We start from the raw sequence: 23,433 nt of genomic DNA, 5'->3' as shown, positions 1-23,433 counted from the left end.
CTCAACTCACAGCCTCTCCCACTCACAGGGATGGAAACACCCTGGATCTGGTCTTCCTCCGGCTCTGCTCTGCTGCCAACTTCACTAACTCCCCTCTCCCACTCTCGGATCATAACCTCCTCTCTTTCTCTGTCACGCTCCCTAACATCTCTCCAGACCCACCTACCTACAGTACCTACAGGAACCTTAAGGCCATTCACACCCAGAACTTTGCTGAATCCCTACAGTCCTCTCTGTCCCCCATCTCTCTCCTCACCTGCCCCAACCTGGCTGCCGTTCACTACAACACCGCTCTCAAACATGCCCTGGATGAAGCGGCGCCCCCCAGGACCCGAGCCATCCGATGTAGACCACGGCAACCCTGGCTCACACCTCAAACGCGCTTCATCCGGCGGTGCTCTAGAAGTGCTGAACGGCTGTGGAGGAAATCGCAAACGGCCGCAGACTTCCTCCACTACAAATTCATGCTCAGAACCTACAACCTCGCCCTCCACCATGCCAAACAAGTCTATGTCACCTCTCTAGTCTCCTCACTATCCCACAACCCTAAACGGCTCTTTGATACTTTTCACTCCCTTCTCAGATCTAAACCACAGCCCCCGGTGACGGATCTCAGTGCCGAAGAGCTGGCTGCTTACTTCAAAAAGAAAATTGATGACATCCGTCAGGAAATAACTTCCCAATCCCAGACTAGCCCTGACCCTAGTCTTGTCAGCACTGCATTTAGCTCCTGCTCACTGTCTGTACTCAGACCAGCGACAGAGGAAGAAGTCTCCAAATTGCTCTTCTCTGCTCGCCCCACCACCTGCGCTAGCGACCCCCTCCCCTCACACCTCCTCCGTTCCTTCTCCCCAGTGGTCATCTCCCATCTCACCACTATATTCAACCTCTCTCTGACCTCTGGCATCTTTCCCTCTTCCCTCAAACACGCCATCATATCCCCACTGCTAAAGAAGCCGACTCTGGACGCGACTGATGCTGCCAACTACCGACCCATCTCAAACCTCCCCTTCATCTCCAAACTACTAGAACGGCTGGTTTACTCCCGCCTTGTAAGCTACCTATCAGAGCACTCTCTCCTAGACCCCCTACAGTCTGGCTTTCGACCTCAACACTCGACAGAAACTGCCCTTACAAGGGTATCCAATGACCTACTGACAGCCAAATCGAGGGGCGATTACTCCCTACTGATCCTCCTCGACCTCTCCGCAGCATTTGACACTGTTGACCACAATCTCCTCCTCAGTATGCTACGCTCCATTGGCCTAAAGGACACTGCTCTCTCCTGCTTCTCTTCCTACCTATCTGACTGCTCTTTCAGTGTCTCCTTTGCTGGCTCTACCTCCCCTCCTCTTCCCCTTGCTGTTGGGGTCCCCCAGGGCTCTGTCCTCGGCCCCCTTCTTTTCTCTATCTACACAGCCCCTATTGGACAAACCATCAGGAGATTTGGCCTCCAATACCACCTGTATGCAGATGACACCCAGCTATACACCTCTTCCCGTGACATCTCTGCACCTTTACTCCAAAACATCACCGACTGTCTGTCCGCTGTCTCTAACACCATGTCCTCTCTCTACCTAAAACTAAACCTCTCTAAAACTGACCTGCTGGTATTTCCACCCTCCACTAACCGACCTCATCCTGACATCTCCATCTCAGTGTGCGGCACCACCATAACTCCTAGACAACATGCCCGCTGCCTTGGGGTCATATTTGACTCTGATCTCTCTTTTACCCCCTACATCCAATCTCTGGCCTGAACATGTCAGCTGCACCTCAAGAACATCGCAAGAATCCGCTCTTTTCTCACTGTGGACACGCTAAAAACGCTTACTGTTGCCCTCATCCACTCCCGGCTCGATTATTGCAACTCGTTGCTGATCGGCCTTCCCTGCACCAGACTCTACCCTCTCCAATCCATCCTGAATGCGGCAGCCAGGCTCATCTTCCTGTCCAGCTGCTACTCGGATGCCTCTGTCCTGTGCCAGTCACTGCACTGGCTGCCCGTTAAATACAGAATTCAATTTAAACTCGCCACCTTCATCCACAAAGCCCTCCACAGTGCAGCGCCCCCCTATATCGCCTCCCTTATCTCAATCCATCAACCAGCCCAAACTCTCCACTCTGCTAACGAAACCAGATTGAGCTCCCCTTTAATTCGAACTTCTCATTCCCGCCTCCAAGACTTCTCCAGAGCAGCACTGGTCCTCAGGAACGCACTACCAAAGGCTACCCGAGCAATCCAGGTCTCGCAGAACTTCAGGCGTGCTCTAAAAACGCACCTCTTCAGGGAGGCATACCGAATTCCTTAAACAAACCCCTTTGTACTCCGCCTGATAACATGCTCCCTGACCTACTGACTGCAATCCCTGCTAGCCATCATAAACCGCTCCTGCAGTCATACTGTTTCTGCCGTCACACGGCTAAATGTCTGACCATTGTCTATGTGTATATCACCCATCACTCTCCACCTCGCCATACAGTGCACATCTCCAGCCCCTTTACCTTCTGTATCACCCCATTACTTGTAGTAGGTAAGCTCGTTAGAGCAGGACCCTCACCCCTATTGTTTCCATCAATTGATTACTATGTAACCCTGGTTCTGTAATGTTTGTACTTTTGTCTTTCTGTATCTCCTGTCTATGTAAGCGCTGCGGAATATGTATGGCGCTATACAAATAAAGTTTATTATTATTATTATTAAGCTTATGGGCTAAAAGTTGGTGACGCGCTTATACTTACCGCCCTCAGCGTTATTCTGGTGTCAGCGCTGGAAGCCGCCGCAGTGCATTGAGTGGTGCTGCTATCTGACCCTTATAAAATGAGGATGGACGAACTACTTATCACAACACTCAATACATTGAGCGACTGCTTCCTGCGCTGACATTGGGCGAACGATGAGGAAGGTAAGTATGACACATCTCTGGACTCAGTAGGTTACCTACTTTTAGCCCATAAGCTTTAAGGCCCATTTACATGCAACGATTGCTCAAAATTCGTTCAAACGATTGAATTTGCGCGGTTATTGTTCCATGTAAATGCAGGGCTTGTTAAAAGGTCCGATATTGACCCGTGGGGCAGCTGTGGAGGATTATTCCATTACTCGTTGGTAAAACTATAGCAGGAAAGTCGTTCAGAATTTATGTAGATTTTTCGGAAACCCATAATTCTTTATACTTTAGAATAAACACTGTTGTCCATTTTAGGTACAGTAAACAGGAATAATGGTAAAAGAAGAAAGCAGGGGTAGAATTCCAGGGATGCTACAAGGCAAACAAATTGGGCTCTTACCAGCCCTTCACAATGACCTTGGTTCGGCTGCTAATCCCTTATGAGGAGTTTACAAGCTGTTTTCACCTCATAGTAATGCCTATAAACTCAGTCCCGTTTACCAGGAGTATGCAGACAGCTTTTAAACCCGATCCCCTTCACCTCTTAATAAAGTGGACTTTAAACGATAACCTGGTTTTAAAAGGAGCCATAGACGTTTTATAAAGTGAGGATGTCTTTACAGAAAGCAGCGCTGGGAAGAGTTAAAGTTACTGTGTAATGCCCCTGTTGAATCATTTACAGTACTTATCGGAGCATTTTTTCCCGTTTTCTGGTGTAAATTAATATAAAAATATGATGATTAAGTGAAAAAATTTTTTTTCATGAAGCCCCTCCGAACAAGTTGGAAGCCCCAGATGAGCTAGGATAGGTTTTCAATGAGGAGAGGTGTTAGGGCCCTTTTACACTGAATGTAATAATTCGAGTTTTCGCTGAATTGTGGGAATCTGAAGAATAATTCAATGTAAATGCTGGCAATGACTATTGGTCCAGCTTCTGCAGGCATCAAAATCAAACGACGGTCAACCTGTGTGAAGAGGCTGCAATTCAGGGCAGAATTGGGACACCTCCGAACACTTTAGATAGAAATTGGTGGGTTCGGACAACTTTTCTCTAATGCTGATGAGCGTCTTAAGATGCTCCAATTATCTCTTGCCTGTTGGCACTCAGTCTAAAACCGGCCATGCACATTAGAATTGGGTAGTATATATGTTGTACATCTGCTCATTTATGCCAATAATCTAACCAGCATATCAGGGGAAGGAAAAAAAGGAGTTAAAAAGGGAAAAAGTGTACCACTTTTTCTGCTGACCTCTGAGCCAAATTGGTCACCCGTTGGCTTGCGCAGTCTTATGAAATTTAAAAAACGTCGCCACCCAAAATGATCAAAATTATCTGTTCAGCTAGGATTTGGATTAGGTAACCAACAATGGAAAGAAGGGCATAAAAGAAGGTCTCCCTTTTTAAGGGGTTGTGCCAAGATAGTAAGTTATCCACCAAGATGCAGGATAATTTTATGATAAGTTGCGCGGGGGTCTGCCCCCTTAGAACCTCCCCAATTCTGAAGGTTCCGACATGAATCGCATAACTGCTGCACTTGTGCTCTGCTGCTTCATGAATTTCAACAGCAGCTATGGAAATTGCCAAGTTCAAGCGTTCGGCAATCTCTGGAACTTCCATTGAATTGGATGGAGTAGCAGCAAGCATGCGTGACCACCACCCCATCAATGCATGGACCTTTGGGACCTACATTCTAGTGGGTTTTCCAGTGATCTTACCCCCCACCAATGGGATATTTCTTTCCTAAGAATAGAATAGGGGGATACCTCTCTATGTTGGCACAATCCCCTTAAATTTAATGATATACTGGATATTGTGTCTAATTTGCTGATAATATTGTAGATGATCAGGTGGAATGAACATATTCTTTTAGTTCATGGCACCTGTCACTTATGCTCTGATGAAGGCGACCATCCACCCGGAACCTGAGGGCTTACTAAACTGTCCCTAGATAGATAAGGGAATAACAATGTTGATGTTTGAACACCAGGGACTTAACTGAATGAAGGGTGACATGCACGGGACCAGGACTCCACAGATGGAGGAATAACCGTCGCCCTCTGAGAGGAGGGGCTGGTATATATATTTTATTACATTGGCTGATTGGTCGGCAGGGAAGTGTTGTCTTCAGATGACCAATCAGAACACATACCATCCAATAGATAGACTGGTCAGTGTCCAGCGCTGATCAATAGGGTGCATTGCCTGTCACATGGACTGGGCTGACTTCAGGATGCCAGACCAGATCTGCTTCCATATGGCGGCCATAGGCAAAATGAGAAGTCCTTATATAGCTTCCAAAAATCTTAAGGGCAATTCAAAAATATTAGTGCCTCAAACCAGCAAATAACAAATGAAGCAACAAAGCCAACATTTGATGTCCAAAACTGGAATTAATATCCCAGGAGCTACTTGTGGTAGATAAAAGGCGTAACCGTAAAATGCTGTGCATATATAAGAGCTGACTGGATACACCGCTCTCTGCTGCAGACAGAAGGATATACTGGGCCTGGTATGAGTACACCGCTTAAACTATATCATAGTCCCTCTCCGACATGTTTCACAACATACTGGCGTCATTGGGTGACATTTCTCTATAATTTAGGGTGCATTTACACTGCAAAGATGATTGCTCAAAAGATGGCTTGTGAGCGATTATTTTGCATAAACTACTACTTGGTACTAATGCGTATTAGTACCAAGTAGCAGCTTGTGAGCAGCCAGGAGCTGTAATCCGTTTTCTGATTACTTTCACTTTGATCTGCCTGCGGGGCTGACAGCTTAGAACAGCTGATACAATGTTATCAGCTGTAATCAGCTCTCTGCAGGCAGAGCACAGCGTGTGGTCCTGCTTATCAGCTGTCCTGCTGAACAATGATATTCAAGCAGAACTGAAAACCGTTGTTCGGCAGAAAACTGAAAAATGGGCACATTTAGATTCAACGATTATCTCTCAAAAGACGGCTTTTGAGCGAATTTTGAGCGATAATCATCGTGTCTAAATGGGCCTTTAAAGGTACGATGAGGCCTATAATCAAGAGTAGCACAATTTTCTGATTAAAAGAAAGCAGACCCTTTTTGCCCTTTTTACAAATTTCTTTCAATCTCTTTTAAGCCAGAATTGTACCCAAAAAGAGAATGTCACCTTGATCGGTGAACGTTTTGTCAAGTATCAAAGTTTTTGTTATGCTGACCACGTAAGGCTGCCTACACACGGGCGAGCAAAGTCGCCTCACGTGAAATTCCGATCCTCTCCTGCGATAGCGGATCGGAAGTGTCTCTCATTGATTTTAATGGGAAACATCACATTGCACTCACATGCACATCACACGGTATGCGTTATATCTAAGGTCCCACTAAAATCAATGGGCGCTGCGTTCCGAGGAACGAAAAAAAATAGAACATGCCACGATTTAGTTCTCTTGCCACATCGCTGTGAGGAAAAACATCGCTCATATGTATGACTCCATTCAAAAGAATGTTGTTCATATTTGCACGGGTTATGCGAGTCTGGTAACACACAAAACCCACTCAAGATTCTCGACCGCGTGAAACCGCCTCACACAGCTGAGAAAAATGTGCTTCCAAGCCCGCTAGTGAAAAGCTGCATTCTCCTTTCGCTGATCCTAGGTGCATTCAGAGATTTTTCTGAAACCGACTTGGGTGCTAGGAAGAATTTGTTCTACTTTGGATCTTTTTGACTCCCTTTTAATAGATTTTTCCTCATTATTGAATGCTTGTTTGATATTACATTCAGTTTTCACCACCCTGGTTGTCATTTACAGATATTCGAAATGATGGATGCCAAAGCCAGGCAAGACTGCATTAAAGAAATCGACCTCCTAAAGGTAATGCTGACAAATGCCTATCCTTTATACTATCGTTTAATGTATTAGTTTGTACGCTTTCCGTCTAATCTACTAACTTAGAATAAAATGTGCAATTCAGATATTCTTCATAAAGTTACACCTGTTTCTAGCACTGTAAGCGAATACATTTGGTATTATATTTATGTTATTGTCCCAGTAATATCCTTAAAAGGGTTTGGTAAGCCACACTTACTTTTCTGCAGGGAAACCCCTGTGGCAACTGACCTCTAATGTTTGTGTTGGCATGTTTTCCCCTGAAGCGGCATAGCAGGGAATCAGCCCAACTATAGACAGGCAATAGATTTATTTACTGGAATGATCCTCTGACCCAGCAACAAGCTGCAGTTAAGGAGTGAGAACATCAAGAAGAATCCAGGAAGGCTGCTAAAAACGTATGAAATAAGTATGCAAACCTATCGTCTTCAGTAGCGGAGTAGGGGACACAGGTCACTATATAATGGAGCGTGTTAAAAACGAGATCTCAATGTCGACTAAAAAGACTAGATTAATGGAGAAGTTTTTAAAAGCTAAACAGGCCAACCATACTATAGGCTGAGTGTGTGCAAATATTGAAATGTGTCTGTATATAGAAATGCAACACATGTGTAATGCCTCCCCCTCCTCCCCCCTGTCTTTTGTCTGCCTCATCTCCCACCCATCCCCCCATTTTCTGCCTGCCTTATCCACACTCTTCCGTTTTCTGCCTGCCTTATCCGCACCCCTCCGTTTTCTGCCTGCCTTATCCGCACCCCTCCGTCTTCTGCCTGCCTTATCCACACCCTATCGTCTTCTGCCTGCCTCATGCCCCCTCCATCTTCTGCCTGCCACGTGCCCCCTCCGTCTTCTGCCTGCCACGTGCCCCCCTCCGTCTTCTGCCTGCCTCGTGCCCCCCTCCGTCTTCTGCCTGCCTCGTGCCCCCTCCGTCTTCTGCCTGCCTCGTGCCCCCCTCCGTCTTCTGCCTGCCTCGTGCCCCCCTCCGTCTTCTGCCTGCCTCGTGCCCCCCTCCGTCTTCTGCCTGCCTCGTGCCCCCCTCCGTCTTCTGCCTGCCTCGTGCCCCCCTCCGTCTTCTGCCTGCCTCGTGCCCCCTCCGTCTTCTGCCTGCCTCGTGCCCCCCTCCGTCTTCTGCCTGCCTCGTGCCCCCCTCCGTCTTCTGCCTGCCTTATCCGCACCCCTCCGTCTGCTGCCTGCCTCGTGCCCCCCTCCGTCTTCTGCCTGCCTCGTGCCCCCCTCCGTCTTCTGCCTGCCTCGTGCCCCCCTCCGTCTTCTGCCTGCCTCGTGCCCCCCTCCGTCTTCTGCCTGCCTCGTGCCCCCCTCCGTCTTCTGCCTGCCTCGTGCCCCCCTCCGTCTTCTGCCTGCCTCGTGCCCCCCTCCGTCTTCTGCCTGCCTCGTGCCCCCCTCCGTCCTCTGCCTGCCTCGTGCCCCCCTCCGTCCTCTGCCTGCCTCGTGCCCCCCTCCGTCCTCTGCCTGCCTCGTGCCCCCCTCCGTCCTCTGCCTGCCTCGTGCCCCCCTCCGTCCTCTGCCTGCCTCGTGCCCCCCTCCGTCCTCTGCCTGCCTCGTGCCCCCTTCCGTCCTCCGCCTGCCTCATGCCCCCCTCCGTCTTCTGCCTGCCTCGTGCGCCTCACTTAATCTTCTGCCTGCCTTGTCCTCCCGCCCCCCGCTTAATCTTCTGCCTGCCTTGTCCTCCCGCCCCCCACTTAATCTTCTGCCTGCCTTGTCCTCCCGCCCCCCTCCAGCTTCTGCCTGCCTCGTTCCCCCCTTCATCTTCTGCCTGCCTCGTCCCCCCCTCTATCTTCTGCCTGCCTCGTCCCCCCCTCTATCTTCTGTCTGCCTCGTGCCCCCCCCTCCATCTTCTGCCTGCCTCGTCCCCCCGCCCCCCTCCAGCTTCTGCCTGCCCTGTCCCGCCCCCCCTCCCTTGGTCATCCGCCTGCCTTTAGTACTAGGATCAGTGGCATAGCCTGCACACTGCAGCTCCATCAATCTCTGACCCCCATTGATCAGACTGTTCTCTCCTAACCCGTGGATAGGAGATAATCTCAGTCTTGGGATAACCCTTATTGTGTAACTCCTGTTACTGGACGGCCCCCAGTACAGAGTGCAGCAGCCATTCATTCTCCTGACTACTGAATTATGAGTTTCCCAGCTCTCTCTGCCATGGATCCCGGTTGCAATGGTAATGTTTTGGGTGATGGGAATGTACAAAGGACTTGCTGGTAATGTACTTTACGATATAGGCGGCTCTCAGTCCGAGAAGCGTATTTGGTCCGTCTTTAACGGATCCTACTACGGAGCTTCAGTAAATCTGTATCTATTCACACGGTCGCCTTTTTCAGAGTTGTGTTATAAAACACAACTTTGCCCACTTAGTTGCTTTCATTGGTATTTTTTTTTTTAATGGTGCCAATATGGATCTGTTTTTGCCCAGTCGAAAATAAACTCAATGATGGTAAATACAGATCAAACCGTGATGAAGTTCTGATGACGTAGAGTCGCGATATCCCCTACAACACATCCATGTTACGGACGTGTCGCCCCGCGCCGGTCTGAAACTGGCCGCCATACGATGTCAGATGACTCTGAAGCGTCTCATTTGACTTCAGTCTATCAGCAGTTGTTTTTTTGTAATTTCCCTACTATTCCCTATTTCCCTCATGCATGGTTTACCCGTGTTTCATCATCGACCGGCATGTCCGGTATTTTAACGCTCGTGACTCGGGATGAATAGAGACAATCCTCTATGTGCATTTGTAAGTTCCAGCTGGTTAAAGATATGTTTGACATAACAGGATGGAATTTCCCAAATCTTCCTAATATTTTATAGGCAATAATCTCTCAAAAAGACATTTAGTGGCCTGTGGGCATTGCTTTGCTGAATATATATATTTTTGAAACATTTCACACTTGAAAATTTGCAAGTGTGCTCAAAGCCAGGATCCCTGCGGAGAGAAAAAATGCCGTTTAAACACTCAAATCACAGCATCAAACAGCTCAGAATCTGGTGAGTCAGTCTGAGCAGTCACATTGCGTTGCGAATGAGCAGCGAGTGTATCTGTTTTAGTGCCTGTAGGGCATTCCTTTCTAATGTGTACGCATTTATAAATTATGTCTGATACAAACCCCGAACACACAGAAGTCGGCTTACAAGCAGCTCAACAAATCAAAAGTAACAATAATGTAAGTTTTAAGTAGGTTCCCGAGAAACCGTTTAATGCAGTACAAGGTCAGCAGTCTGTGGGCATACGGAGCAGGTGGAGCGCCCCCCGTCTGCTGCTGTATCGTAATAGGCCAAGGTTACAACGGGAGGGAGAGAAGCCGTTGGGGCTCGTCTGTCAGCGTCCCCTAGTTTAAAACAAAAATGACTTGTCAAAAGTGAAATGTTTGGTTGTCCTTCTGTTCATTGACAGATCCCAATTTGGTCGGGAGGTTTTAAACATTTTTTATTATAATAAAAAAAAAATTACATGATGTGTGTTTTTTTCCTGTAGATTAATGTAATCTATTGTAGCTTGTTGTCAGCAGTTTTAGGGTGCGGAGAGGCTGATTCTAATTGTTGCTGGTTTTTCCATACATTTTTGTCCCATGTAGAAAAAGAAAACACTAAAAAAAAAACATAGCGTGAGAAAAGTGCAAGTCAGTAATTTTTCCTTCATACTCGCATAAACTAATTGTGATTAATATAAGAAAAATCGCAGCGTGCTTTATTTTGCTGCGGCTTTGCACGAATTATCTCCATTGAAGTCAATGGAGGCTGTCCGACCCACAGCCCGTTTGCAGTTGACATTGCGGATAGGTCGCAGGTAACCGTGTCATCGCCTAACAAAGGCGCGGAAAATACAAATATTTTTTAAAAATCTGTATTGCCCATGACCGACGACGAGCGTCTGCAGTATAGAAAAACAAGGTGCACAGGGTCACGGCCATAGTCACAGCCGGATTCCACTACAGGTTCCCACATGCGAAATCCGACTCGATACACAAGGTGCGTGAAAAACCTATACATGCATAATAAACAGACGGTCTCTCCTGTCCAAAAACTTGAATATGTTGTTGGAGGGGTGATCGAAAAAAGATCACTAAATAAAAAAATGTATTTACTCCTCCTTTCACTCCGATCCAGCCCTACCAACCGGGTCGGCTCTGCTTTAGTTCCTGCTGAAACAGGATGGGATGACATCACCTTCATCACTCACATGATTGCCGAGGCCAGCGATTGGCAGCAACGGTCATGTGAGCAATGAATATGGCATCATTGATTCTGGAGGGGACCAGGCCGGTGGTGCTGGGTCGGAGGCACAGCGAAAGGGGGAGTAAATAGTAAGCGATTTTATATTTTTTTGTTTCTAACACCATTCTCTACCTTGGGGCAATTTTTTTGATCTGTCCGAAGACCCTCTAGCCTTTTACATGAGCCATTGATTAGGAACGATCATTCCTTCACCTAATCATTGCTCTCTGTGGCGGTGATCAACCAACAAACGAGCAAATGTTTGTTGGGTAATCGCATATTTTGTGCAGTACCAAAATTCATTGTTGTTGGCGTCACACCTTCCCTTGTTAATGGGGATGTGCTGCTGACAATGACGAAAGTGTACAGAGGACAAACTGTACACCCAATGCGCAATCTGCATCATCCTGTGAGTAGGCTCTGTAAACGAGCGCCGATGTTGGTGATCAGTGTGCAATGGAAAAGTACATTCTCATTGGTGGATAAGCATCATGGCAGGAAGTGCAGGTTACTAAATGACTATATGGAACTCAATATTATGGAGTCTTATGAGAAGGGGAGAAGAGTCCTCACAGGCTTTGGAAAAAGAATGGAAAATGTCTACTGAGGAGAAACGGCACCAATTCAAAGAAGACCCATCAGGTCTAAATAGGTGTAGGAAAAACGGGTCTAGGTAAAGGTCACAGACCAAACATCAGACTGTAATCGGTTACCAATCCTGAAGCTATAGGGCTTCAGACAAACACGGAGTAGCTCTGTGTAAAGGGAAGACCAGGAGTTGGATGGAGCGTTAAGTTTGGGACAAGTGCCAATGACAAAACTCTCAAACTGCAGAAGAATTGGAGACCTCAGGGAGATCAAGTGGCAACATCAATGGCAGGAGCATGGAAAGGAAGCCTTATGCATAATCCAAGATCCATTTGCTCCTATTAATGTAAGGTAAAAGGTAAAGTCCCCTGGTGCAAGCACCGAGTCGTGACCGACTCCTAGGGTGACATCACATTGTGACGTTTTCTTGGCAGACCGTTTTGCGGGGTGGTTTGCCTTTGCCTCCCTTAGTCATCTTTACCCCCCAGCAAGCTGGGTACTCATTTTACCGAAACCTCAGAAGGATGGAAGGCTGAATCAACTTTAAGACAGTTACCTGAACCAAGCGGGGATAGAACATGCAACCTTCTGGTCATGAGTGAGAGATTAGGACTGCATTCTGCTGCCTTCACGCGAGGCTCACTCACTTGATTTATGGCTTTTTGATTGTTTTGTTAATTCCTAATGATTTTTTGTCTAATAAAAACCACTTTCTCTGCGACTGCACTCGGTTCTGTCGGAAAAAACATTGTTAAACTTTATACACTCTTAAATGAAAATTCTTCATGTTCTCTGCAAAGAATAGGACAGCGGAGGACGAGATATTAGATTTTTTCTTAAAATGGTTGTTTTTTTTTTTGTCCTGAAATTCACATTCCGCGCATTTCTTGTCTTTCTCTCGCTTCGCAGCAATTGAACCACCCAAACATTATCAAGTATCTGGACTCATTTATTGAAGACAATGAGCTGAACATCGTGTTGGAGTTGGCAGATGCTGGAGATCTTTCTCAGATGATTAAAGTAAGGGTTATAGGACTTAAGTTTGCAAATGCGGAATTTCTAAGTAACGTTCATATGATTAGTAAATGCTTTAATGGTAAAGTGCATAGATAAGTAGGATTACTTTATTACTGTATCTATGGAAGAGCCGATGCAAACTGCTGTCATTTATAGGAAAATGCATTATGGGAACTTTACTGGCCAAGTTGTTCACATATGTACAGCAGATTCCTAATGCGTTATTTTGGGTATGGACAATCCACTTCCCAGTGCCAATTGTAATGAACTACAACGAGTCACATATTCCCTATGTAATTTTGCAATGATTAAAGGGGTTTTGTCATTAAAAAAAAATTATCTAAACTTACCTATTCCTTCCCTGTCAGTCTCCTTATCACATCTTCTCCTGGTTGAGCTTCTCCAGTGCCCCAGGTCAGCTCACTGCAGGTTGGGACCAGCTTGTTATGAGGGCTGCTTATCACAAACTCCTTCCTGCTGGGTCAGTGAAGGTCACATCCCTGTGCTGTAGCATCACTGCCTAGGAAGGAATTGTAATCTATTTCAGAGACAGCTGGCACGAGCAATCTCTGAAGAAGATAGGCAGTCCTCCTGCTGGCCTGTGAGCTGTGATGTAACGTACATTGGCAGACTGCCAACCTAATGTACCTAACCTCACAGGAAGGAGAAGAATCAGGCAAGTGGAGGTGAAGTGAGCCCCTGGACTGCAGGAGACAGGAGAAGATAAGGGAGGGGAAGATCTGGTAAGTAGACTGATGGGGGAGGAATAGATAAGTATAGCATTTTTCTTTTTTAGTGACAGAACCCCTTTAATGACAAAACTGAGGTGCCGGAGGAGCCGGACCGGGCAATGATGGTGCGTACGGTACTATTTACGGAATGAATTTCTATGCGTGTAATATGCCGCACCAATCGCTCTATCTTGGCACATATTACACGGGCGTACACTCCAAGATCATGTATGACGATTGGCGGCACACAACTTGTACGTAATTGCTGTGTGCCGTCTCGGCAAAGGCAGGCAATGAATTACGGCTGTGTGAGCCCGGCCCAACTCACTTCAGACTCTTCGGATTTTACTTCTTGATTGCTTTTGGTGCTGGTGATATACACTGAATAGTCACTAGCCGGGGCCAGGATTTCATACACCGCCAACCTTGTGGGTTGTCTCATGCAGCGGTGTGGGAAGTAACTCAAGAATGGTGTGATCAAGGAAAACATACAGCGATGGGGGGGGGGGGGGGGGGGGGGGTCCTGTGGACATAAGCAAGCTGTCAGCGAAAAGGGTCAGAGGGTCAAATGTGTAGAAATGTTCTGACAGACAGGCAACATGTCCGAATGTACGATTTATCATTCCTTAGCGCGGGTGGTCTGTAACAGGAGATGGCCACTCGCAGCGGCATTGGTGCCTAAGGCCTCTTTCACACGACCCTATGCGTCTTCACTCTGGCCGCATCACGGCCGAAAATCGCGTGCAGAGAAAAAAAGCCGTGATCGAGTCCCGATCTAAATAAGCATTTTCTCGGCCATTCACACGGGCAGCTGCGGCGTAATAGCGAAAATATATACGCTGCATCGCAGAAATCCCTCAGTCGGCAGAAATCCTCGGAATGACTTCTAATGCCTAAATAGAGGCAGCTGTATCCTTTTCCCGGTGCTGGACGCAGCTAAACCCCCTCCTTCTCCCTTTTTTTTCCCCAGCTCCTATAGGAGCTTCCAGCATATCTCAGCAAAAAGACAGGATAAGACTTATCTTTTCCGGCATCCTATAAAATCGGTTGCCATTTTCAGGTCGCCGATATCCTATTTTCCCCGCCGCGATGTTTTTACGCTCATCTGATTTAATACATTGGAATCCAATGCCTCAGAGGGTCGCGATTTTTGCCTAAAAAAGCCCCATATATATGCTTGTGTGAAAAGGGCTAAAAATGACAGAAAAACAAGACTTAAAAAAAAAAAAGTGCAAAAATTGGATCACTGAGCAGTGTGAAAAAAAAACCTGGTCAGATGAATCTAGATTTCTGTTGCACCGTGACGATGGGAAGTCAGAATTAGGTGCAACATGAATCGATTAGCACTTTCTGTGAAGTGTCAACACTTCTTCAGTCTAGTGGAGGTCTAGTAATGCCGTGGGGGATGCTTTCTTGGCGCACCCTGGACCCTCTGATACCTGTAGATGGACGGTAGGACAAACTGCTGCGGTTCTGATGGCCAAAGGAGGTCCAACGCGCTACTAAATGAGTCTCTTATAAAGTGGCAATTCACCGTATCTTGAGATCTTTTCCCACCATATGCGAGACCCATGTAATAATCCATGGCCATGCATTCATCCCAGTCACATTAGTGCTCCAAGCCCCGACTAGTTGGCAGTATCCTTACTGTAGGTGTAAACAGAACAGTGCGGTAGCATTAGCCGTGTTCTTGCACATACAGTATATGTGACTCATACAGATACTTTATCCTCAGCTCATATATTCCCTCCAGTCATTGCTGATATCCTCCATGTTGGTACCAACCATACCGGTACTGCCCATGTACCAGTACTTTCGACAAACGTTCCCTAGATGGGCCGCCGTCAAGAAGCTACCCGCGACTTCCAATCCCAGGAAGTTGCACGTAGCTCTGTGTAGCTCTCATTTTCAACTACCGAGAAAGATTAATGTAGGGTCAGATGAAAACACAATGGCTGTCATTTGTCAAGCTCCATGTGCTTCCTCTGCCCAGCAGGAGCGGTCTGTGCAAGTAAAACCGGTCTTCTGTAGGCAGATAGGCACTTGCCTGCCAAACGCAAGCAGAGCTGGCACCGGGGTGGATTTCCCCAATTATGGCATCTTTACTGTTAGTCTTTCCTACATTGTTTTTTAGATGCACGCAGCCGAACCCTGTGTATCTGAGAAGAGCGCATTAAGCTGTTCCATATTGCAATTATAATGCAGACTATTTTATATCAGCGCAGTTTGCTTTAGGCAGATATTCCATTTGCCGCAGTTTATGGTTCTGAGGCTTTAAATATGTTGTTCAAGGTAATTAAGAGGAGAGCCGCTCATTACACTAAGACGGCATCTCCACCTGTCAGCTTTTGTTTTGTTCCACAACATTGATTTGACGAGTGTGGGAAAGGGGTTACGATCGCTCCAAAGGCTTTAGAAAGGTTGGAAATCTGGTTCTGAAATGGTTTAATTTACCGTCTTTCTATTTAAAATCGTTATTTTCTATGCATTTTTTGCTTTTTTTCCCTTTATGTCCTATTATACGTGAAACTTTCCGCAGCTTCCTAACGCGGGTCATTCTGTTGTTCTCATCGTAGTATTTTAAGAAACAGAAGAGACTAATCCCGGAGAGGACAGTATGGAAGTACTTTGTGCAGCTGTGCAGCGCTGTGGAACATATGCATTCCCGCCGGATCATGCACAGAGGTAATCTCACCATCCATCCATGGCCTGCTCATCCTACACCTAATCCTGCACTCCTAGAAAGGAATCCAGCTGTCGACTACTGTATGAAGCTGTATAGGAAACAGCGAAAGGGAAAAAAGCACTCACAAGTTTCCATAAATTGTTGTAGAAGAGTAAACGACACCCTGTAGTAGGATATCGGAGGTATACTCTGTATAGACAGGGGGTTATTGGGTCAGGTAGACTGAAATAGACATGTATAATCTGTATATATCGAATAGAGATGAGCGAACATACTCGCTAAGGACAATTACTCGAGAGAGCATTGCCCTTAGCGAGTACCTGCCCGCTCGGAAGAAAAGATTTGGCTGCCGGCGGCGGGCGGGGAGCGGCAAGGGAAGAGCGGGGAGGAACAGAGGGGAGAGCAGTGAGACTACGGAACTCTCTGCCGGAGGACGTGCTGATGACGAATTCACTGAAAGGGTTCAAAAGGGGCCTGGGTGCCTTTCTTGAACGATACAATATTATATGTTATAATCACTTATCGCTTCAGAAGGGTCGCTGATCCGGGGATTGTTCCGATTGACAGATTGTTTCCTTAAAACGCGGGGGGGGGGGGGGGGGGGGGGATTGGCTGCTACCCCATTGGGCTTTCTTTGCCTTATTCTGGATCAACATTGGGGGGGTAATAGGCTGAACTGGATGGACATATGTCTTTTTTTGGCCTTACATACTATGTTACACATGATGCGTGCATACTCACTGTATATTTACACATGAACACAGGAGAAATCAATGGGACTTTCCTGCGCTTTTTTTTTTTGTACTTGTGAAGAATACAGTGAATAAGCATGCAATAAATACGTGGTTTTGGTGCGTGAAGAACATTGCCTGTTTGATGCACCTAAGCTGCATACGTCTGTGTGAGGGAGCCCTTACCGCTAAGAAATTCTAGTAGTACATCTTATGGGTGCTGGGAGGGGCTATGTATTTGCTAAAGGTTTTAGTACAACTTGTATATGTTGTTGGATACTGTATATTTGATGCTGCATAGACACACTACCCTGGCTCATACATAGATGGAGCATTGATACATGTTCTGCCTAGGTACAGACAGCTTTGTATGGATGCATCTCATTGATCTCAGTATATGCGCTGTGAACACGTGGGGTGTAATTAATCTCTTTCTGTAGTCTTAGAGGGGTTGTACCAAGTTATAACGTTATCCCCTGCCCACTGGATAGGGGATCACTTTATGATCAGTGGGGGTCCAAACGTAGGGACCCCCACTAATCCAGAGAACGGGGTCTGGTCAGTTCCCGAGTGAATGAGGCGGAGGTCATGTAGGTTTCAGTGACATCTCGAGAGATTACAGAGCTCAAGCTCACTTTTCCCCACTCATTCAGGGAAGAACGGATCCCCATTCTCGGGTATGGTGTGAGTCCCTGCGTTCGTTCCCTCACTGACCATAAAGTAATCCCATATCCTGTGGCTAGGGGATAATTTTATCACTTGGCACACCCCCTTTAAGGCTCATTTACACAAGCCGATGATCAGTCACAACTGTCTGTCCGAATGTTCATTTACCCTATCATCTATCCATCTGAATATGTCAGCAAACGCTCGTTAATTAGCTGATTGGATCTTTTATACAATCATCCCCCCTCCTAATGTAAGGGCCTTGCACACTGCCGGGTTGGTGTAACGAGCACCGATTTACAAATAGCATGACAATTAGTGCTCATTAGGTAGTATTTACACGGGATGAGACCAGCAATCTTTACTATGATCCTTATTCTCCATGCAGATCGCAGTTGTTCGTAGTACATCCCTGTTTACACTCGGAGATGTGCTGCTAAGAAGTGAGACAGCATGAAAAAAATCTGAATACCCCGTTCGGCCAATGATCAGACATGCGGGACCAATCATCAGCTTGTGTAAGGGGCTGTGCTGCCGACTAATGCCATCTATATAGGGTTGAACGATCATTACTGCAATCGTTCTTCCCCATATAGATTGCATTCAGCAACAGTACATCTCCCTGTTTAAGGTTCTTTTACATAAGCTGATGATCAGACCTGCACGTTCCTCTGCCTGATCGTGGGCTTAGCTGAATTTCCTGCTTGGATCTTTCATGTGGGCATAAAAAATATTCACCTATGGGCAACACATCTGAGCAGGGGGTTGTGCTGCCAACAAGTGCTATCTGTAAGGGGAGCAATGATCGGCATAACTATCATTTGTCCCCATACTCGCAATCATCTGCCCATATAAAAACTACCTAACAAGTGCAAAACATCATGCAATTGGTTGATTGGCGTTTGTAACAATGGACAAGAATCGAGCCGCATAAAACGGGTCATTAGGTTCTGAGTTCAGCAGTTAGGGGCGGAGTGTTTGTGCATTGTCCATTTTTTTCTTAGGTTTTAATTACTAATCATACCAAACACAGGCGGCGTTCAGTTGTCAAAGCAACCCACCGGGCCTGAAGAAACCTAGATAGCCTCACCGCTTCTCTGACTACCTGATTCACACTATGCACTGGTAGTCTTAAAGGGGTTGTCCCGAGGCAGCAAGTGGGTCTATACACTTCTGTATGGCCATAATAATGCACTTTGTAATGTACATTGTGCATTAATTATGAGCCATACAGAATTATAAAAAGTTTTATACTTACCTGCTCCGTTGCTGGCGTCCTCGTCTCCATGGTGCCGACTAATTTTCGCCCTCCGATGGCCAAATTAGCCGCGCTTGCGCAGTCCGGGTCTTCTCCTCTTCTCTATGGGGCTCCGTGTAGCTCCGCCCCGTCACGTGCCGATTCCAGCCAATCAGGAGGCTGGAATCGGCAATGGACCGCACAGAAGCCCTGCGGTCCATGAAGACAGAGGATCCCGGCGGCCATCTTCAGCAGGTGAGTATGAAGACGCCGGACCGCCGGGATTCAGGTAAGCGCTGTGCGGGTGGTTTTTTTAACCCCTGCATCGGGGTTGTCTCGCGCCGAACGGGGGGGGGGGGTTTAAAAAAAAAAAAAACCGTTTCGGCGCGGGACAACCCCTTTAAGACACTGCATGCTACTCTGATTTGGTCAGCACTGCTCATGTGGACAGCACTGGTAAAACAATGCCACCGGTGTAGTGCCTTAGACTAATGATACACGCCAACTCCCAGTGTGCCTCAAGCAGTCAGAGAAGCTGATGTGGCCATCTTTGTTTCTCCAGGCCCGGAGGGTCACTTTTAAATAAGGCTGTAAAAACAAAGCAGAAAAGTTTCACCAAAGTTCTACGGAAACTGCAATAAGTTTTTTGGCGATGCGGCCTCTTCTAGCCGTTCAGGCAGCGAGGGGTGAAGGAATACATTGCAGCACTTTTCTCTAGCACTGACGTGGTTAAGCAGAATCTTTCTGCGGATTTCTGTCTCCCTTACATCTCGCCCTGTTACCTCTGTGAACGTTTTATTTCATCCGGCCTTTGAAGCCCCGCTCTGATTGGACCTGATGAAACTGTCAGAGGGTGATATGTTTTGATTCCTCTATGAAAGCGTTGTCACATCACAGCTGTGAAGTGTTGAATACAAAGGCTCCGATCAGAGTTTTGGATTTGTGTTGTGTTTAGGGCATTGGGACACATGGCTTCATAGAGTTGTACGTGTTTTCTGTGCGAGTTATCTGAACGCGTTTGTAGTGCGCCGAGGTAGGAGAACGGCTGCTGTTTTATCAAAAGTTGCAGCGCTGTTTTTTTTTCTTTATTGGAGACGGTCTTCTTGATCACTTCCATTGCTTCCTGGCAGTTGTTGACTCGCTGCGTACTTACAACTAGTTGCCAATTTGGTTTAGGAGTCTATCCGGACAGTTGCTGTATCTGTTAACCCCTTAGTGACCAAGCCTGTTTGCCCTCAATGACCAACTCATTTTTTTTCCTCATCGTTGCATTCCAGGACCGTAACGTTTAGCATTTTTACATCGACATAGAGCTTGTTTTTTGCGGAACAAGCTGTATTTTTTTCATGGCAATGTATTTGGGAACATATAGTATATTGTAAAGCTTTTTATTAATTTTTTTAGGGCGATTGGGGGGGGGGATTTTGACATTTGTTTTCTGCATTTCATTTTAACGGCGTTCAGCGTGCAAGATAAATTCTATCATAACATTATTCTCTGGGTCGGCACGATGCCGGCAATATAAAGTTGATGCAGTTTTTAATGTTTTGCTATGTTTGCACACAAAAAACCCTTTTTTTTTTAAGCCCCATTCCAAGAGCCAAGGCATTTTTTATTTTTCCATCAACGGAGCTCTTTAAGGGCTTGTTTGTGGTGGGACGAACTCCATTTTTTTATGTCTAATTTTTTTTGGAACATATAGCATATTAATTTCTTTTTATTCCAGTTTTTTTTCTAGAGGCAAGATTAAAGGGGTTGTCTCGCGAAAGCAAGTGGGTCTATACACTTCTGTATGGCCATATTAATGCACTTTGTAATATACATCGTGCATTAAATATGAGCCATACAGAAGTTATTCACTTACCTGCTCCGTTGCTAGCGTCCCCGTTGCCATGGTTCCGTCTAACTTCGGTGTCTTCTTGCTTTTTTAGACGCGCTTGCGCAGATGCATCTTCTCCCTTCGGCTGGTCTTGGAAGCATCGGCGTTTTGGCTCCGCCCCCTTGTACGCATCATCGCGTAGCTCCGCCCCCGTCATGTGCCTATTCCAGCCAATCAGGAGGCTGGAACCGGCACACGTCATGGGGCGGAGCTACGCGATGATGCGTACAAGGGGGCGGAGCCAAAACGCCGATGCTTCCAAGACCAGCCGAAGGGAGAAGATGCATCTGCGCAAGCGCGTCTAAAAAAGCAAGAAGACACCGAAGTTAGACGGAACCATGGCAACGGGGACGCTAGCAACGGAGCAGGTAAGTGAATAACTTCTGTATGGCTCATATTTAATGCACGATGTACATTACAAAGTGCATTAATATGGCCATACAGAAGTGTATAGACCCACTTGCTGCCGCGAGACAACCCCTTTAACAAAATCTGCAATTCTGGCATTTTTTTTTTACATTTTCAACGGCGTTCATAATGCGGTATAAAAAATACGTTCGATTCTGCAGGCCAGTACGATTACACGAATATCAAATTTATATATGATTTTTTTTTATTTTATACAGTGTGAAAGTGTTTTTTTTTTTTTTTTTTTTTTTTTGTTTCACGGTCTACCAGCAACATGGCCATAGGCCTCCTCCTCCTCCTTATACACTTTTGCTAGTCTTGCAAGAGGAATATCTTTAGTTCCGAAGCGCTCCACACTTAAAGGGACCGTGCCGTCATAATTCCAAGACCCGTAAATATAACACAATATAACGGGGGTCGTCCTTTAAGGAAAGAGAGGCACATGGAGACCCCCTTACACCCCTGCAGATCAGTCCTATGACGGAGCAGCATCAGACGGGTCCCATTGACTGCACCCCCCATGTAGTTGTGAACAGTGTCTATGCTGGTTTCAGCTATTAATGCCTATTCAATGTATAATAAAAGCTTAGACAATGTACTCTTTGCATCAATTCCTCACAGTTTCCAATATCTCTGCTTACTGATATTTAGTAGGATCCTTTTATTGCTTACTCCAAAGAGTAAGTTAGGAGACCTGCCTCTTGGTAGGTTAGAAGAAGACTATATGGTGACTCTATTCTGTCATGTGAACTGGACAGATTTTAGGTTTTTATCCACCGGAAGTAAAATTATGAAGATTTTCTATTGGATGACAGCAAGCAGATATAGTGAAAGGGTGATGCAGAAAATATTCTGGTGATACAAAACTAAAACATTACTTGTACATGTTGCCTTTTTTACAGTTGATTTTAGTTTCCACCCCATCATCCACCCGCGGATGCACAACTACAGGATGTATAGGTGTCGGTGGAATAGTCGTGCAGCCGGCAGCCACAGTTTCTGCCACCTTTATATGGGTTATCTCATGTCCGATATCAGCTGCCTGCCGTGGCAGTGGATTCAGATACACCCGGTGATCGCTATTATCATCGGTGAAATCTGATGCAGAGGGAATGTAGTCTTAACCCTTTCCAATCCACTGTCTGACCTCTGAAGACATTATGATTTAAGACTGTACAGCTCTGATGTTGGAAGACGTCCGTCGGGGTTCTCTTACTGCACATAGCCAGCCTCTCTGCTGTCGGAGCCTATCCAATGTGTCACCTCATGCAGTACTGGCTTTAGCCAGAATATAGCGCCGTTGTATAACAGCAGAAAAAGAGTAAGCCCCCTAGGAAATAAAGGATACAAATTGGATTGGAAAGGGTTAAAGGGGTTTTCCTACGACTTAAAATTGGTTCATAACCAAATTGTACTTCCTGGTTACTGATGAGCAGGACATGTGACTGCTGCAGCCAATCACTGGCTATAGAAAAAAAACGGTTCAATAAGCAATCATCTGATAAACCACAGCTTTGCATTCGTACACATTGCATTTGCACTCAAACTGGCCATACATGAAATATTGTTCATGGGCCAAAAAAGTTTTTTCTGATTAATCAGGCAAGGATTTCGCCCATCTCTGACTTCTTTCCATCAGTGGGCTGAAGTGATTGTTTGTTGTTAAATTTCATCCGACGAACAATTGTCTTGTTTGGCCCCTTACATATGCAGGTAATTCGAATGATGATCCAAATACATGGATTAGTCAGATCCGCCAGTGGGTGAGTGAGTGGCTTACTAATTGGGTATACGGACAAGCGTTGGCACCTCCTTTGGGCCCATTCACACGGGCGTATTTTCTGTCTCTGTGCGGTTGGTAATTTTTAATGAATACGGACAGCTCACGGACTTATTAAAGTAAATTGGTTTTTTATGTAGACCGATGCTGCAACATGTCGTTTTTTTGGTTTGTATTCACGGACCAAAATCATGAAAGTCTATGGCAGTGTAAATAAAAATGCTACGAACATGGATGTTGCATGCGTGTGCCCTGTGTTTTCTACATATGTTGGCAGGAAACAGTGAAAACAAAAAAGTGACATTAATTGGGCCTTCTTGTGTTGTTTTATGCTTGTAAAAAATGGATGGCACGCACGTGTAAAAAATGCACTCTTGCAGCACGCGCACGCAGGGAAATCGGTCCGTTTTCCATGTGAATGAGCCCTTAACCCTTTCCAATCCACTGTCTGACGTCTAAAGACATTCTTATTGAAGGCTGTACAGCTTCCGATGTCGGAAGACATCCGGCAGGGTATTCTTACTGTAGATTACTGGCCGCTCTGTTGTCAGGGGCCTCTCCAGCATATCCAATACCATAGTACTGGCTCTAGCCAACAGGTGGCGCCATTGTATAATGGCAGAAAGAATGGAGGCAGGCAGCCGGAGTGATTGGCGCTGGACACAACGGGGAAAGGTGAGTGTATCACCAGTTCTTGCTTTACTACATGGGAGGTCTTACAACTTAGACG

At 46.2% G+C, this 23,433-nt stretch overlaps 1 protein-coding gene across 5 annotated transcripts in view; it reads left to right on the top strand.

Annotated features, from left to right (window-relative positions):
• Nucleotides 1–23,433, top strand: part of NEK6 (NIMA related kinase 6) — a 171,557-nt gene that overhangs the window by 103,202 nt on the left and 44,922 nt on the right. For all 5 annotated transcript variants that reach the window (XM_066580797.1, XM_066580800.1, XM_066580795.1 and 2 more), the window contains 3 exons: nt 6,675–6,737; nt 12,478–12,588; nt 15,893–16,001. In XM_066580797.1, the coding sequence (XP_066436894.1) occupies nt 6,675–6,737; nt 12,478–12,588; nt 15,893–16,001 (283 nt within the window). The remainder of the gene's footprint in view (nt 1–6,674; nt 6,738–12,477; nt 12,589–15,892; nt 16,002–23,433) is intronic.

This window comes from Eleutherodactylus coqui, chromosome 10 (genome assembly GCF_035609145.1).
Source record: "Eleutherodactylus coqui strain aEleCoq1 chromosome 10, aEleCoq1.hap1, whole genome shotgun sequence".
NCBI classification, from domain to species: domain Eukaryota; kingdom Metazoa; phylum Chordata; class Amphibia; order Anura; family Eleutherodactylidae; genus Eleutherodactylus; species Eleutherodactylus coqui.
The sequence above is the reverse complement of the archived record's forward strand: the minus strand, read 5'-3'. Positions and strand labels throughout refer to the sequence as shown.